Source organism: Mesoplodon mirus (genome assembly GCF_964341445.2).
Source record: "Mesoplodon mirus genome assembly, chromosome: 4".
Lineage (NCBI taxonomy): Eukaryota > Metazoa > Chordata > Mammalia > Artiodactyla > Ziphiidae > Mesoplodon > Mesoplodon mirus.
This window is the reverse complement of record NC_138979.1, coordinates 83956753-83976153: the sequence shown is the minus strand read 5'-3', so window position 1 is coordinate 83976153 and position 19401 is coordinate 83956753. Positions and strand designations below refer to the sequence as shown.

General features: G+C 40.7%; 1 protein-coding gene across 1 annotated transcript in view; it reads right to left on the bottom strand.

Moving 5' to 3' along the window:
• Nucleotides 1–19401, bottom strand: part of LOC309802862 (uncharacterized protein) — a gene marked incomplete at its 5' end in the record, with an annotated part of 165200 nt that overhangs the window by 115953 nt on the left and 29846 nt on the right. The window contains 1 exon segment of the mRNA XM_082618744.1: nucleotides 3400–3437. Coding sequence (XP_082474870.1) covers nucleotides 3400–3437 — 38 coding nt within the window.

Here is a 19401-nt window from a genome sequence, read left to right as displayed (position 1 = left end):
TCTCAGAAGGAGGCAATTTTCACATCCCAGGGGACAATTAGCAGGGTCTAGAGACAAATCTTAGTCATTATAACTGGCAATGTCACCTGGTGAGAAAAGGCCAGGGACGCTGCTAAACATTCCAAAATGCACAGGACAGACCTCAACAGCTAAGAATTATCCAGTTCAAAATGCAAGGGTGTTAAGGTTGAGAAACCCTGATAGACATGAAGGCTGAGTATTTAGTGGTAGAAAGACCATAAGTGAAGTTCTCATCCAGCTCTCTCGTGTTAGGATGAACCTGAGACTCAGACAAATGTCTATGTGGACAGCTCAGCAGAATTAGCAAATAACCCTATATGTCCTTCTAATGAGACAATAAAACTTGTTTTATATGTGGAGGATGGCAGGCTATCATTTCCCTGACAGTCTATTTGTATAGTTAAACAGAGATTAGAACTAATATCACTGGTTCTATGCATGGGTCATAGGATTCAGGAATACAGGGTAGTAGGGGGCGGTATTGCCTTTTTTTATACATGTAGATATTATAACTCATTCATTCACTTAAACATTTAGTACACAAATATTTATTTTAGGCTTTCTATTGTGCTCATGCAAGTAATACAACAATCAGCAAAGATGACCCTTGCCCTCAAAAGTTTGCAATCTGCTGGGAGAGATGGGCAACAGCAAATTCAATGCAGCATAATCAATGTTGTGTTGGGAGAGCCTATGGGAGCATAGAGGAGGGGCATCCAGCCTGGTCTTGGTAGCCAGGGAAAGTGTTTTCAGAGGGAATGAGGTCTGAGCTGAGCTCTGGAGGGAGAGTAGAAGTTAGACACTCTACAACTGAGCCCCTAGTGCAGTGTACTCCATGTGCTAAGCACAACTAGCACGCTGGAAACCCACTTAAGGCTCTAAGCCTGAATCAGACGGTATTTGCACTGGCTATTGGTTTCTCCTGGGCCCATGCATCATGTTTTACACAGAAATAGTTAATAACTGTCATGTGACTACATTCAGATTTTTACACATGGTGTATCAGGACACTCAACTCTGAGCTTCAGGGGTGTGTGTGTATGGGTAGAAAAATAAGTCAGCCTTTCTCAGCTAGTGTAAACAGCTCTTTGCAGGAAACTGCTCTCAGCAGGAAGCCACTTTCTCGTCACTTTAGCAAAGCCACATTGTAACTAACTTTTTTTTTGTATTTTTATTGGAATACAGTTGATTTACAATGTTGTTAGTTTCAGGTGTACAGCAAAGTGAATCAGTTATACATCTACATATATCCACACTTTTTAAGATTCTTTTCCCATATAGGTCATTACAGATTATTGAGTTCCCTGTGCTATACAGTATGTCCTTATTAGTTATCTATTTTATATATAGTAGTGTGTATATGTCAGTCCCAATCTCCCAATTTATCCCTCCCCAACCCTTTCGCTGCTGGTAACCATAAGCTTGTCTTCTACATCTGTGACTCTATATCACTTTTGTAAATAAGTTCGTTTGCACCATTTAACTAATTTTAAATCAGGCACCCCAATTCTCTACAATCTCCGACCCAAGTACACCTTTCAAATCTTTTAATCACATAATACCTTGCCTAACTCATCAGTTCTTTCCACAGATCAAAGAAGTAGAAATGAAGAATAAGTAATTAATAGATGACCAGATCTCTTCCCTAGCTTCCCCGTCAGTAATCTCCCGAACAGACTGTGTGACCAAACTGCATGAACAAGGTAACATCTTAGAGAAAGATCACCAGAAGTCTACAAGCCTGAACACAGTGAGGGATGGTGATGATTCTGACCCCCTATCTCAATGACTAACTGAGATTACTTCCCTCCTTCCCTTTAAAAGTATCATGGACGAATCTTCAGAGGTGGTTTTGGGGGGAGGCTGAGTCTACCATCTCCCCAGATTGCCAGCATTCTGATTAAAGGCATCTTTCATTTCTACCAATATTTGCGAGTATATAATAGATTTTGTAAGCAGCAAGCAGCGGGACCCCCACCCCCTGCATTTGATAACACTAGCAGGGCTCTGTCCCCATGAAACATCAGGCCTCTACTGCCAAAGCTGGGCAGGGAGGATCCAGGAGAAAGCTACTTCCTAAGGCACAGCACTCGCCGGCTGGCTTACCCAGCTGTTCTCAGCATCTTTACTTCCTGCAATCCAAGAACTTCCTCACCTTGCTTCCTCGAACACCTGGTGTTATAATCAGGTGAGCAGACAGAGTGAGCAGGTAAATAATGAAAACCCAGATGCCAAACCTGAGTCAAGTTCAGTATGGAGAATGAACCGTTCTCTCCCCATAACCCACAGGTAACACTTTCTCCCCCACTCCTATCTCTAGGGCTTCCTAACCCCTCACTCTTCATTCTCTAACCTGCTCTAATCACCTTCACTCTCCCTGCAGGTCAGGCAGCTGTGGATAGACTTGTGTACTGTATCAAGTTCCAACAAACCAAATGAATTCAAGCTTCAATTATTTTTTCAGTCTACAAAGGGAAGCACTATGTGATGTGACTCTTTCTCTGCACTTAGATTTGACAGAGATACATGGTTGGGGGAGAAGGTGTTTTGATTTTCATTTATTTATTTGTAAGTTTTATTAAAGTTCACCTATTACCCACATGCCTCGGGCTCCCTATAGAGAAACAAATATCACATTTGAAGCAGCTGGTTTCCAAGATGACAAATTAAAATAGATGAAGAGGTAAGGAGGGGAAAAAAATAAAAACATTAAGCTGAAACTTCTTCACTCCCAAGTGCATGGTGCCTTCTACTATATTGCACACATGAAATTGACTCTCAATGTAATTAGACCAGAGCTACAAGGCAAACAAACAAAAACAATTCTCAAATTATTCAGACTCCCAGGGCTATTCTTTTGCAATCACTCAAGTAACTGAGGAAAGAGCCAATTTTTTAATATAAATTGGTTATCAGCATCTACACTCTCCAAGCGATTCCAACACCCCATCTGCCCAAGAATATAGTCACTAGCTGAGCTGTGAATCAAAGGCAAGAATCATGCTTCCCACCCACTGTCATAAACCTTTCTTCCATAGGACAATCCCACTGGAACCTGCAGTTTATTCCAACAGTCCTTAAAAGCTGCTGGTCCAATTAGAAGGAGCTGGAGAGTTCCTCGGGTCTGCAGTAGACAACATACTCCAGTTAGAGTCAGTTGTCTTGGCAGCATTATGAATGGCACCTCCACAGAGACAGAGATTAACTCTCTCTTTGCAGCCCCGAGTTAGAACTGCCGTAATATCCTCCATCTCACCCCAAAGATCCAGGAATGGTTCTACTGCCATCCAGGTTGAAAATGAGCCATGGAGACAGAAGAGCATCTTTCACTGAACTCAGAGGGGAAAGAAATAACCACGTTTCAAAAGAGGCACTTACTGGATGTCAGCAATGCTGCCAGAACTTCAGTGGCTGCCCTGGGGAAAGAGAAAGAAAAGTGGAAAAGTCAATGTTCAATGGTCTTTTTGTCAGCCCATGGATCCCATAGCTGGCCGGCTCATTGCTGCCACCTAACTGCCCCAATATTAACCAGGTAGCAGGCACTCCATTGATTCTACTGCTGACCATTAAAGGGGCACAAATGTAGAAATCACGCTGAGTGAAGTGTCTGTCTTGCAAATGGGTCTCAAGAGTCCCTTTCTCTGCTGAAAGTCTCTTCCCCTCCCACTCTTGCCTCCCACCTTCCACCAACTTCCTCACGCTGTGCTCCTTCCAGCCAGAGCTCTTGCAGTCCCTTGATTTATACCTGGAAACCCTGGGGACTCTGGAGAATGGGTTGGGAGGGGGTGAGACTTGGAGGTTGAGTGAGTACAGCAGTGCACTGCAAACTTCTTGAAACACTCACGGCCCTGGGAACACACTAGAAAACATTCACACATTGGAAAGCGAAGCTGGTTCCTTAGGGTAAAAAATGGTTACATTGCATTTTCCTTCCAAATTCATTGTTTTCTTCCATGAAGGAATTTGACAGCCTTTGCAGTGAGGGGGAGCATACAGAATGAAAATGCATTTGGCTCAGGTCTTAGTGACCCTTCAGTCTACTCCCTGAGCCTGGGAAGGTCACACAAAGACCCACTTACAGGGCAGAGGAAAACTTCATGGCACTGAGAACACTGTGGGAGGGAGAATGTGTCCTTTTTTTAATTAAAGAAGAGAAGTATTCCGCACAGCCCTACTAACTTATGCTTAAGGCCTGTTAAACAGTGATATGTCCCCAGCACCCTTCTGAGAACTGGGGGAACAGGCCAAAGAGGCTAGATCACCCTTCCAAGATTATATAGACATGTGAGCAGAACTGGGGCCCCAAACCCAGGAATCTCACTTCCCATCTTTGCTTCCTCCACATCCATTGTTCTCCAGAATCTCTCTCGGTACTTTCTTTGCCCTGGTCTCTGCCCAGTTGATAACGGACAATTCTCTTTGCAATACATTATTTACTATTGAGCAATAGAGCTGACAGTAAAAAAAATAATAATAATAACAAAGGAATGAATAAAAATAAACTAAAACAGAAAGTAGGCACTTGAAACCTTACTGCTTCCCATAACCCACGAGGGAATCCTGCAAAGCAGTGGCCTGAAACTCACTGATGCAAACCCATGTCTGGGATGACCCCCAGCTCTGTGAGACCAAACAACTGCAGGGCAGTCATAGAGAAGGCAAGGCTAGTTTTCACCGATAGACTACATCATTTCTCCTTCCCAACCATGATTTCCTCTAATCAACGTTCAGCTTCCTCAGCTACGCTCTTTTGTAACACGACATAGTGCTGTTGCAGGAAGGAGGACCTCTTCCAAGGCCCCGAGAAGGGGACCCCTTCTTGTCTAACACTTGGAAATAAATGTCCAAGGAGACAAAGTTGTCTCTTGCTGGGAGACAATCCATGCAAGTGGTTACCATCATGCCTGGCTAAGGCAGGCAGTTTTGGCCAAACAGCGGGGCAACAGTGGATTTAAGAAAGGGCACGTTGAAGGTGTTGCTGGCAGCCCAAGCCAGTGTGGAAAATCTGGAGCCACAGTGCAGAGCTCCTGGCTTGGGTTGGGAGAAAATGAATATCAGTACTTTGGGGAAAAGCAGAGTAGCCATATTGAGTTCATCAGAGGAGGTTAGCAGAGAAGAAGGAAGCCACAGAAGCAGGAAAAGGAAGAATGGGGATGTCCCAAGCAAAATACCTAGCCAGATCCTTAGATCACAGGTCAGGTCTTAGGGCAACTCTGCATTTACGATTTGCATGGCACATTTGTTTGGGCGAGTTCACCATGGAGGTAGGGCTCTGCTAGATAATAGTTTTATAAGGGATACACTGGTGGTGGGGAAGAACAGGCTTCAGGCAGGTCAGTTAGGAGGATCTGAGGTAACAGGGTCCCCAGCCAAAAGAGTGACGTAGAGGAAGAAGGAAGAGAGAGGGGTTAAAGGGAAGTTTAGAGTCTTGCTACTCAAAGCATGGGTCTCCCACCTGCACCTTCATATTTCCTGAGAGCCAAATAGAAATGCAGACTCTCAAGCCCCATCGCTGGCCTGCTGAATCAGTACATTTATTCTAGCAGATAATTCATATGCATATTAACCTTTGAGAATAACTGGTTTAGAGGACAGTATCAATCTGGCTCAGTGACTCATTGATGTTGCGAGGAAGATTCAAGGGGACTCCCAGATCTCAACCCTCTAGAAGGTAGCTAATAGTATGATAACATAATAAATAAACATGAATCCAAACAGTGACATGATACAGCAGAAAATACATGGTAAGTGTCACATTAGCCAAAGATGGGAGAGAAGCAAGAAGAACTACAATCCGGCAGTCTGTGGAACAAAAACCACATTCACTGAAAGACAGACAAGAAGAAAAGGCAGAGGGCTATGTATCAGATGAAGGAACAAGATAAAACCCCAGAAAAACAACTAAATGAAGTGAAGATAGGCAACCTTCCAGAAAAAGAATTCAGAATCATGATAGTGAAGATGATCCAGGACCTTGGAAAAAGAATGGAGGCAAAGACTGAGAAGATACAAGAAATGTTTAACAAAGATCTGGACGAATTAAAGAACAAACAAACAGAGATGAACAATACAATAACTGAAATGAAAACTACAGTAGAAGGAATCAATAGCAGAATAACTGAGGTGGAAGAACGGATAAGTGACCTGGAAGACAGAATGGTGGAATTCAATGCTGTGGAACAGAATAAAGAAAAAAGAATGAAAAGAAATGAAGACAGCCTAAGAGACCTCTGGCTGTTAACGTAACAACATTCATATTATAGGGGGTCCCAGAAGGAGAAGAGAGAGAAAAAGGACCCAAGAAAGTATTTGAAGAGATTAGAGTCGAAAACTTCCCTAACATTGGAAAGGAAAGAGCCACCCAAGTCCAGGAAGCACAGACAGTCCCATACAGGATAAACCCAAGGAGAAACACGCTGAGACACATAGTAATCAAATTGGCAAAATTAAAGACAAAGACAAATTATTGAAAGCAGCAAGAGAAAAACAACAAATAACATACAAAGAACTCCCATAAGATTAACAGCTGATTTCTCAGCAGAAACTCCACAAGCCAGAAGGGAGTGGCATGATATACTTAAAGTGATGAAAGGGAAGAAACTACAACCAAGATTACTCTACCCAGCAAGGGTCACATTCAGATTCAATGAAGAAATCAAAAGTGTTACAGACAAGCAAAAGCTAAGAGAAGTCAGCACCACCAAACCAGCTCTACAACAAATGCTAAAGGAACTTTTCAAAGTGGGAAACACAAGAGAAGAAAGGACCTACAAAAACAAACCCAAAACAATTAAGAAAATGGTCATAGGAACATACATATCGATAATTACCTGAAACGTGAATGGATTAAATGCTCCAACCAAAAGACACAGGCTTGCTGAATGGATACAAAAACAAGACCCATATATGTGGTGTCTAGAAGAGACCCACTTCAGACCTAGGGACGCATATAGACTGAAAGTGAGGGGATGGAAAAGATAGTCCTTGAAAATGGAAATCAAAAGAAAGCAATACTCATATCAGGTAAAAGAGACTTTAAAATAAAGAATGTTACAAGAGACAAGGAAGGACACTACGTAATGATCGAGGGATCAATCCAAGAAGAAGATATAACAATTATAAACATATATGTACCCATCATAGGAACACCTCAATACATAGGAAACTGCTAACAGCTATAAAAGAGGAAATTGACAGTAACACAATAATAGTGGACCTCACTTACACCAATGCACAGATCATCCAAACAGAAAATTAATAAGGAAACAAAAGCTTTAAATGACACAATAGCCAGATAGATTTAATTGATATTTATAGGACATTCCATCCAAAAACAGCAGACTACACTTTCTTCTCAAGTGTACATGGAACATTCTCCAGGATAGATCACATCTTGGAGCACAAATCAAGCCTCAGTAAACTTAAGAAAATTGAAATCATATCAAGCATCTTTTCTGACCACAACACTGTGAGATTACAAATGAATTACAGGGGGAAAAATGTAAAAAACACAAACACATGGAGGCTAAACAATACGTTACTAAATAACCAAGAGATCACTGAATAAATCAGAGGAAAACAAACAATACGTAGAGACAAATGACAATGAAAACACGACGATCCAAAACCTATGGGATACATCAAAAGTGGTTCTAAGAGGGAAGTTTATAGCTATACAAGCCTACCTCAAGAAACAAGAAAAATCTCAAATAAGCAATCTAACCTTACACCAAAAGGAACTAGGGAAAGAAGAACAAACAAAACCCAAAGTTATCAGAAGGAAAGAAATCATAAAGATCAGAGCAGAAATAAATGAAATAGAAACAAAGAAAACAACAGCAAACATCAGTAAAACTAAAAGCTGTTTCTTTGAGAAGTTAAAAAAGAGTTGATAAACAATTAGCCAGACTCATCAAGAAAAAGAGGGAGAGGACTCAATTCAACAAAATTAGAAATGAAAAAGGAGAAGTTACAACAGACACCGCAGAAATACAAAGCATCCTAAGAGACTACTATAAGCAACTCTATGCCAATAAAATGGACAACCTGGAAGAAATGGGCAAATTCTTAGGAAGGTAAAACCTTTCAAGACTGAACCAGGAAGAAACAGAAAATATGAACAGACCAATCACAAGTAATGAAATTGAAGCTGTGATTAAAAATCTTCCAACAAAAGTCCAGGACCAGATGGCTTCACAGGTGAATTCTATCAAATATTTAGAGAAGAGCTAACACCCATCCTTCCCAAACTCTGCCACAAAATTGCAGAGGAAGGAACGCTCCCAAACTTATAATATGAGGCCACCATCACCCTGATACCAAAACCAGACAAAGATACTACAAAAAAACAAAATTACAGACCAATATCACTGATGAATATACATGCAAAAATCCTCAACAAAATACCAGCAAACAGAATCCAACAACACATTAAAAGGATCACACACCATGATCAAGTGGGATTTACCCCAGAGATGCAAGGAGTCTTCAATATGTGCAAATCAATCAACGTGATATACCAGATTAACAAACTGAAGAATAAAAACCATACGATCATCTCAATAGATGCAGAAAAAGCTTCTGACAAAATCCAACACCCATTTATGATAAAAACTCTCCAGAAAGTGGGCATGGAGGGAACCTACCTCAACATAATAAAGACCATATATGACAAACCCACAGCAAACATCATTCTCAATGGTGAAAAACTGAAAGCATTTCTTGTAAGATCAGGAACAAGACAAGGATGTCCACTCTCACCACTATTATTCAACGTAGTTTTGGAAGTCCTAGCCACGGCAATCGTAGAAGAAAAACAAATAAAAAGAATACAAATTGGAAAAGAAGAAGTAAAACTGTCACCATTTGCAGATGACCTGAAACTATACATAGAGAATCCTAAAGATGCCACCAGAAAACTACTAGAGCTAATCAATGAATTTGGTAAAGTTGCAGGATACAAAATTAATGCACAGAAATCTCTTGTTTTCCTATACACTAATGATGAAAAATCTGAAAGAGAAATTAAGGGAAAACTCCCACTTACCATTGCAACAAAAAGAATAAAAGACCTAGGAATAAACCTACTAGGAGACAAAAGACCTGTATGCAGAAAACTATTAGACAATGATGAAAGAAATTAAAGATGATACCAACAGATGGAGAGATATACCATGTTCTTGGATTGGAAGAATCAATATTGTGAAAATGACTATACTACCGAAAGCAATCTACAGATTCAATGCAATCCCTATCAAATTACCAATGGCAATTTTTAGAGAACTAGAACAAAAGATCTTAAAATTTGTATGGAGACACAAAAGACCCCGAATAGCCAAAGCAGTCTTGAGGGAAAAAAACGCAGCTGGAGGAATCAGACTCCCTGACTTCAGACTGTACTACAAAGCTACAGTAATCAAGACAATATGGTACTGGCAGAAAAACAGAAACATAGATCAATGGAACAAGATAGAAAGCCCAGAGGTAAACCCACACACCTATGGTCAACTAATCTATGACAAAGGAGGCAAGGATATACAATGGAGAAAAGACAGTCTCTTCAATAAGTGGTGCTGGGAAAACTGGACAGCTACATGTAAAAGAATGAAATTAGAACACTCCCTAACACCATACACAAAAATAAATTCAAAATGGATTAGGGACCTAAATGTAAGACCGGACACTATAAAGCTCTCAGAGGAAAACACAGGAAGAACACTCTTTGACATAAATCACAGCAAGATCTTTTCTGATCCACCTCCTAGAGTAATGGAAATCAAAACAAAAATAAACAAATGGGACCTAATGAAACTTAAAAGCTTTTGCACAGCAAAGGAAAACATAAGCAAGATGAAAAGACAACCCTCAGAATGGGAGAAAATATTTGCAAAGGAATCAATAGACAAAGGATTAATCTCCAAAATATATAAACAGCTCATGCAGCTCAATATTAAAAAAACAAACAACCCAATCCAAAAATGGACAGAAGACCTAAATAGACATTTCTCCAAAGAAGACATACAGATGGGCAAGAAGCACATGAAAAGCTGCTCAACATCACTAATTATTAGAGAAATGCAAATCAAAACTACAATGAGGGGCCTCCCTGGTGGCGCAGTGGTTGAGAGTCCGCCTGCCGATGCAGGGGATACGGGTTTGTGCCCCGGTCCGGGAGGATCCCATATGCCGCGGAGCGGCTGGGCCTGTGAGCCATGGCCGCTGGGCCTGCGCATCCGGAGCCTGTGCTCCGCAACGGGAGAGGCCACAACAGTGAGAGGCCCGCATACCGCAAAAAAAAAAAAAAAAAAAAAACTACAATGAGGTATCACCTCACAACAGTTAGAATGGGCATCATAAGGAAATCTACAAACAACAAATGCTGGAGAGGGTATGGAGAAAAGGGAACCCTCTTGCACTTTTGGTGGGAATTTAAATTGATACAGCCACTATGGAGAACAGTATGGAGATTCCTTAAAAAACTAAAAATAGAATTACCATATGATCCAGCAATCCCACTACTGGGCATATACCAAGAGAAAACCATAATTCCAAAATACACATGCACTCCAATGTTCATTGCAGCACTATTTACAATAGCCAGGTCATGGAAGCAACCTAAATGCCCATCAACAGACGAATGGATAAAGAAGATGTGGTACATATATACAATGGAATAATGCTCAGCCATAAAAAGGAACGAAATTGGGTCATTATTGAGACGTGGATGGATCTAGAGGCTGTCATACACAGTGAAGTAAGTCAGAAAAACAAATATTGTATATTAAACGCATATATGTGGAACCTAGAAAAATGGTACAGATGAACCGGTTTGCAGGGCAGAAATTGAGACACAGACGTAGAGAACAAACGAATGGACACTAAGTGGGGAAAGCGGCAGGGGGGTGGGGGTGGGATGAATTGGGAGATTGGGATTGACATGTATACACTGATGTGTATAAAATTGATGACTAATAAGAACCTGCTATATAAAAAAAATAAAATAAAATTCAAACATTAAAAGGAAAAAGAAAATATAGTTGAGCATAAGTTAATGGAATAAATTAAAATCACCCAAATGTCTCTCACCTAACTACTGTGAAACTCCAGAATGAATCTGTTCATATCAACTCTAGGACCCCTTCAAACTGTTCTTTCAGCTGCAACTAGAGTGATCTTCCCAAGAACATCTGATTAAGGAAACCTCACATTGCCACTCCCATGCCCCCTTTCACTCTTGGATAAAAATCCAAATCCTAAAACATGGTCTAGGAGATCCTACAAAGTCTGGCTCCTGTCACCTGCTCCAGCCTAGTTTCATACCACCCTCTTACTCTCTGTGGTTCTGCCCCTCTGGCCTTTTTCCAAGCTTTGGAACATGTTCCCATAACTTGTCCTTTGTCCTTGCTGATGACACAGCCTAAAATGCTCTAGACCTTCCCCTCCTCCTTCACATCCTAACTCAGGTGTCACTTCCATAGGAAAGACTTCTGTGACCCCTAGCCTAGGTCCAGGCCCTCTAATTGGTGTGTTCATCCTTTGCAACCCACCCTTTTTAATTGCTCAATTTAGTTTGTGATTCTTCACTCATTTCATGATTATTTTATGAATGTCTGTCTCCTCTTTCAACCTGCAAACTCCAGAAAATAGAAAATATTTTGCTTTGCCTTATTCTACCCACACCATTTAATAGTATTTGAAAACAGAACACCATCGAATATTTGTTGAACCTTTTCCAAATATCAGGCCCTAGGAGCTTTATATACACTGTCTATTCATTCAACAAATATTTACTGAGCACTTACTATGTGCTGGGATAAACTGATAAACCAAAGGTTCTTGCACTCAAAAGGGTTAGGGTGAAAGAAATAGTTAATAGGTAATCAGTATTTTTGAGGAATACATTAAATTAGCATTCTAAAATGTGGTCAGTGCTATGAGGGGAAAAAAAAGAAAAGTAAGAACAAGGTAAAGAGATAAGATGCACAGGGCTGGCTTGCAAGTTTGGCTACAGTAGGCTTCATGGAGAAGGGAAACTCTGAGCAAAGGCATGAAGGAGGGAAGAAAGTTGCTATATGAATATCAGAAGGAAGCATGTTCAGACCCTCTAAAATGACAATAGGCCTGACCTGTTCAAGGAAGAGCAAGTTGGCCAGGGCTGCTGGAGCCAAAACAGATGAGAGGAGAGGAGCAGGAGCTGGGGTGAGCAGTAACAGGGAACTATTCATGTAGAGCCCGGTAAGCACTCTAAAGGCCTTCCTTTCACTCCAAGTGAGGGATTCACTACAGGATTTTCAGCAATGATCTAACATGTTTTAAGAAGATTTCTCTGACTGCTCTATGTTTCAAAAGAGAAAAGGACTCTAAGGAAGCAAGAGTAGAAACCAGACACAGACCAGAGTAGAAAGCAGCAGAGAGCTTTGTGGAGCAAACCAAATACAGCAATGAGTAAAAAATGTTATAGACAATGGTCAAGTGGGATTTCTCCCAGGAATGCAGGGTTGGTTGAACATCTGAAAATCAACCAATGTAATAACCCACCGTAATAATAAAATAAAGAATAAAAACCATATTATCATTTTAGTAGACACAGAAAAAGCGTTTGATAAAATCCATTACGCTTTCATGATAAAAAATACTCAACAAACTAGGGATAGAAGATAACTTCCTCCGCCTAATAAAGGGATCTACTTAAAACCAATAGTTAACGTGATACTTAATGGAGAAAGATGATTGAATGCTTTCCTTCTATGAACAGGAACAAAATAAGGATGTCCATTTTCACCACCTCTGTTCAACATTGTACTGGAGGTTCTAACCAGGGCATTTAGGAAGGAGGGAACAAAGGAAGGAAGGAAGGAAGGAAAGAAGGGAGGAAGGAAAGGCATGCAGATTGGAAAAGAGGGAGTAAAACTATCTAATTTATAGACGGTTGGGTCTTGTATATAGAAAGCAAATGAATCTACTAAAGAACTATCAGAAATAATAAGTTCTGCAATCAATATTCAAAGATCAATTATATTCCTGTAAACTAGCAATGAATAGCTCAAAAATGAGATTTAAAATGGCAATCTCACTTACAATGGCAGCAAAAGAATAAAATTCCTCGTAATAAATTTAATAAAAGAAACTCAAGCCTTTTACACTGAAAGCTAGAAAACTCTGTTTTTAAAAAATTAAAGAAAATCTAAATGAATAGAAATCACCTAAATATCAGCAGTCACCTAACTACTGCTATAGCCCCAAAACTGATGCATACATATTCACTCTAGGTCCCTTCAAACTGTTCTTCAGGGTACAACTAGAGGGATCTTCTCAAGAAGAACATGGATATGTCTTGAATTTGGAGATAACAGGATTTCTTGGCAACTTGCTATGGAGAAGTAACATAAGCTAACTTATTTCCCATAACAATTCCCATTTTATAGATGAAGGGACTATTCAAGGTAAATTAACCCACCTGAAGTAACATTAGAAAGCAGCAGAGCTGGAACTTCACCTCAACTCTGTCTGACCCCAACATCTGGCAATTACGCCAGCCACCCAGCAGAACCTGGAGCACTGGGCTCAGCGATCTTTCCCATTCATTGCTAGTTTACAGAAATACAATTGATTTTTGAATATTGATCTTTTACCATGGTCACATTGCAGAACCTGTTTATTAGTTCTGATAGTTTTTTAGTGGATTCATTGAGACTTTCTATATACAAGATGAAACCATCTATAAATAAGACAGTTTCCAGAAAAAAAGAAGTAGGTAGCCCTAGAATTTAACCCTAGATCCTCTCTAGAATTGGCCATGGGATGTGGAGTTGTAGCAGCAGAAACAGAAAGTGGAGGGAAAAGGAGTTATTTAAATAACAGGTGGATAAAGCAGGAGGACCTTTAAAAGGGATAGAACACATTGCCTGCAGATCAGAGGCGCCCAGAATGCCATCTGGTACCGTCCCAGCCTCCTGCCTGGCTGGAGAGGGAATAGGAGGATGGGTAAAAGCAGACACACACACACACACACACACACACACACACACACACACACGGCCAATTACCAAGGAAAATGGATGACAAATGGATCTTACTAATCACTATTTTTCAGAGACAGAGGAGAAAACAGAAATGGAAACTGAGATGGTCCCTACACAGTGAAAGAAAAGAAAAACTGTGGACATATGGTACAAACTTTGAACCAGATCCTGTGCCCAGCATGGAACTTGTCCATTTTATCCTGGGAAAAAAAGAAAAGAAAAAGTACCCCTCCCCCCAACTCTATCCAGATGCTGTCAAAGACATCTTGTGGGAATCATCATCAATCGTGGGAAGTTTTTACTAAAGAAATGGAAACCCAGACCTCAGACTGCTTTGGTTAGTAAAAACTCAGCAGAGAGTGTGACAGGGGGGTGGCTACTGCCTGAGCCAGCGAACCAGGAGCACAGCACTGCAGTCAAGGCTGGGAGGACCCCACCCACCTGACTTTTCATAAGCAGAAACTATGCAAAGGGGAGCTGGTTTTGAAGCACTTCCAAATACATGGGCAATATCATCAAGACCAAGGACTCAGACAAAAGAATTTCAATAATAGTAGAGGAATTTAACACCCCACTTATACCAATGGACCGATCATCCAAACAGAAAATAAATAAGGAAACACAAACTTTAAATGACACAATAGACCAAATGGACTTAATTGATATTTATAGGACATTCCATTGAAAAACAACAAAATACAATTTCTTCTCAAGTGCACATGGAACATTCTCCAGGACAGATCACATCTTGGGTCAAATCAAGCCTCAGTAAATTTAAGAGAACTGAAATGATATCAAGCATCTTTTCTAACCATAATGCTATGAGACTAGATATCAATTACAGGGGGAAAAAAAGGCAAAAATTACAAACACCTGGAGGCTAAACAGTATGCTACTGAACAACAGATCACTGAAGAAATCAAAGAGGAAAGCAAAAAATACCTAGAAACCTAGACAATACCTAGAAACAAAAGACAATGAAAACATGATGACCCAAAAGCTATGGGATGCAGCAAAAGCAGTTCAAAGAGGGAAGTCTATAGCAATACCATCCTACCTTAAGAAACAAGAAACATCTCAAATAAACAACCTAACCTTACACCTAAAGCAATTAGAGAAAGAATAAGAAAAAAAACCCCAATGTTCACAGAAGGAAAGAAATCATAAAAATCAGATAAGAAATAAATGAAAAAGAAGTGAAGGAAACAATAGAAAAAATCAATAAAACTAAAAGCTGGTTCTTTGAGAAGATAAGCAAAATTGATAAACCATTAGCCAGACTCATCAAGAAAAAAAGGAAGAAGACTCACATCAACAGAATTAGAAGCGAAAAAGGAAAAGACACTGCAGAAATACAAAGGATCATTTGAGACTACTACAAGCAACTACATGCCAATAAAATGGACAACCTGGAACAAATGGACAAATTCTTAGAAAAGTACAACCTTCCAAGACTAAACCAGGAAGAAACAGAAAATATGAACAGACCAATCACAAACACTGAAATTGAAACTGTGCTTAAAAATCTTCCAACAAACAAAAGCCCAGGGCCAGATGGTTTCACAGGAGAATTCTATCAAACATTTAGAGAAGAGCTAGTGCCTGTCCTTCGCAAACTCTTCCAAAATGTAGCAGAGGGAGGAACGCTCCCGAAATCTTTCTACAAGGACACCATCACCCTGATACCAACACCAGACAAAGATGTCACAAAAAAAGAAAATTACAGGCCAATATCACTGATGAATATACATGCAAAAATCCTCAACAAAATACTAGCAAACAGAATCGAACAGAACATTAAAAGGAAGATACACCATGATCAAGAGGGTTTATCCCAGGAATGCAAGGATTCTTCAATATACACAAATCAATCAATGTGATACACTATATTAACAAATTGAGGGATAAAAACCATGTGATAATCTCAATAGATGCAGAGAAAGCTTTTGACAAAATTCAACACCGATTTATGATAAAAACTCTGCAGAAAGTGGGCATAGAGGGAATCTACCTCAATATAATAAAAGCCATGTATGATAAACCCACAGCCAAATGAGAATGATTTCTCAATGGTGAAAAACTGAAAGCATTTCTTCTAAGACCAGGAACAAGACAAGGGTGCCCAATTCACTACTATTATTCAACATAGTTTTGGAAGTTTAAGCCATGGCAAACAGAGAAGAAAAAGAAATCAAAGGAATCCAAACTGGAAAAGAAGAAGTAACACTGTCACTATTTGCAGATGACATGATACTATACATAGAAAATCCTAAAGATGCCACCAGAAAACTACTAGAGCTAATCAATGAATTTGGTAAAGTAGCAGGATACAAAATTAATGCACAGAAATCTCTTGCATTCCTATAATAACAATTAAAACTCAGAAAGAGAAATTAAGGAAACACTCCCATTTACCATTGAAACAAAAAGGATAAAGTACCTAGGAATAAACCTACTTAAGGAGGAAAAAAACCTGTATGCAGAAAACTATAAGACACTGATGAAAGAAATCAAAGATGATAAAAACATATGGAATTCCTGTCTTGAATTGGAAGAATCAACGTTGTGAAAATGACTATACTACCCAAAGCAATCTACAGATTCAATGCAATCCCTATCAAACTACCAACGGCGAGAGAGATGTTGGTAAGATGACGGAGGAGTAAGACGTGGACATCACCTTCCTCCCCACAAATGCATCAGAAATATATCTACATGTCGAACAGCTCCTACAGAACACCTACTGAATGCTGGCAGAAGACCTCAGAGTTCCCAAAAGGCAAGAAACTCCCCCACGTACCTGGGTAGGGCAAAAGAAAAAAGAAAAACCAGAGACAAAAGAATAGGGACGGGACCTGCACCAGTGGGAGGGAGCTGTGAAGGAGGAAAGGTTTCCACACACTAGAAGCCCCGTCACTGGTGGAGACTGGGTTGGGGGGAGTTTCGGAGCCACAGAGGAGAACCCAGCAATAGGAGTGCAGAGGGCAAAGCAGAGAGATTCCCGCACAGAGGAGACCTGACGACCAGCACTCACCAGCATGAGAGGCTTCTCTCCTCAACTGCCGGGGTGGGTGGGGGCTGGGAGCTGAGGCTCAGCGTTCGGAGGTCAGACCCCAGGGAGAGGACTGGGGTTGGCAGCTTGAACACAGCCTAAAGGGGGCTAAGCACCACAGCTAGCCTGGAGGGAGTCCAGGAAAAAGTCTGGAACTGCCTAATTGGCAAGAGACCATTGTTTCAGGGTGTGCGAGGAGAGGGGATTCAGAGCACTGCCTAAACCAGCTTCAGGGATGGGCACGAGCTGCGGCTATCAGCTCAGACACCAGAGATGGGCATGAGATGCTAAGGCTGCTGCTGCAGCCACCGTAAAGCCTCTGTACAAGCACAGGTCACTCTCCACACCTCCCCTGCCGGAAGCCTGTGCAGCCCGCCACTGCCAGGGTCCCGTGATCCAGGGACAACTTCCCCCGGAGAATACATGGTGCCTCAGGCTGGTGAAACGTCATGCTTGCCTCTGCAGCCACAGGCTCGCCCCACATTCCATACCCCTCCCTCCCACCGACCTGAGGGAGCCAGATCCCCTAATCAGCTGCTACTTTAACCCCGTCCTGTCTGAGCCAAAAAAAAGACGCCCTCAGGTGACCTACACGCAGAGGCTGGGCCAAATCCAAAGCTGAACCCCAGGAACTGTGTGAACAAAGAAGAGAAAGGGAAATTTCACCCAGCAGCTTAAGGAGCAGCGGATTAAATCTCCACAATCAACTTGATGTACCATGCATCTCTGGAATACATGAAGAGAAAATGAATCATCCCAAAATTGAGGCGGTGGACTTTGTGTGATTTTGCTGTACAGCTTTGCTTTTACCATATGTCCGAGGGTTCTGTCGGTCCTTTTTTTTTTTTTTTAGTATAGTTTTTAGCGCTTGTTATCATTGGTGGATTTGTTTTTTGCTTCGGTTGCTCTCTTCTTTCTTTCTTTCTTTTTAAATTACTCTTTAATTTTTTTTATTTTTAATAATAACTTTATTTTATTTATTTTTTTCTTTCTTTCTTTCTTTCTTTCTTTCTCCCTTTTCTTCTGAGCCATGTGGTTGACAGGGTCTTGGTGCTCCAGCCAGGTGTCAGGCCTGTGCCTCTGAGGTGGGAGAGCTCAGTTGAGGACATTGGTCCACCAGAGACCTCCAGGCTCCACGTAATATCAAATGGCGAAAGCTCTCCCAGAGATCTCCATCTCAACGCTAAGACCCAGCTCCACTCAATGACCAGCAAGCTATAGTGTGGGACACCCTATGCCAAATAAAAAGCGAGACAGGAACACAACCCCACACATTAGCAGAGAGACGGTCTAAAATCATAATAAGGTCACAGACACCCCAAAACACACCACTGGATGCCGTCCTGCCCACCAGAAAGACAAGATGCAGCCTCATCCACCAGACATAGGCACCAGTCCCCTCCACCAGGAAGCCTACCAAACCCACTGAACCAACCTTAGCCCCTGGAGGCAGAAACCAGAAACAACGGGAACTACGAACCTGCAGCCTGCAAAAAGGAGAGCCCAAACACAGTAAGTTAAGCAAAAGAGAAGACAGAGAAATACACAGCAGATGAAGGAGCAAGGTAAAAACCAACCAGACCAAACAAATGAAGAGGAAATAGGCAGTCTACCTGAAAAAAATTCAGAGTAATGATAGTAAAGATGATCCAAAATTTTGGAAATAATGGACAAATGGAGAAAATACAAGAAATGTTTAACAAAGACCTAGAAGAACTAAAGAGCAAACAAACAATCATGAACAACACAGGAAATGAAATAAAAGATTATCTAGAAGGAATCAATAGCAGAATAACTAAGGCAGAAGAATGGATAAGTGACCTGGAAGATAAAATAGGGGAAATAACTATCTCAGAGCAGAATAAAGAAAAAAGAATGAAAAGAATTGAGGATAGTCTCAGAGACCTCTGGGACAACAATAAATGCACCAAAAAAATCGAATTATAGGGGTCCCAGAAGAAGAAGAGAAAAAGAAAGGGACAGGACTGAGAAAATATTGGAAGAGATTATAGTTGAAAACTGCCCTAACATGGGAAAGGAAATAATCAAGTCCAGTAACCACAGAGAGTCCCATAGAGGATAAAGCCAAAGAGAAACACACCCAAACACATATTAATCAAACTATCAAAAATTAAATACAAAGAAAAAATATTAAAAGCAGCAAGGGAAAAACAACAAATAACATACAAGAGAATCCCATAGGGTTAACAGCTGATTTTTCAGCAGAAAACTCTGCAAGCCAGAAGGGAGTGCCAGGACATATTTAAAGTGAAGAAAGAGAAAAACCTACAACTAAGATTACTCGAC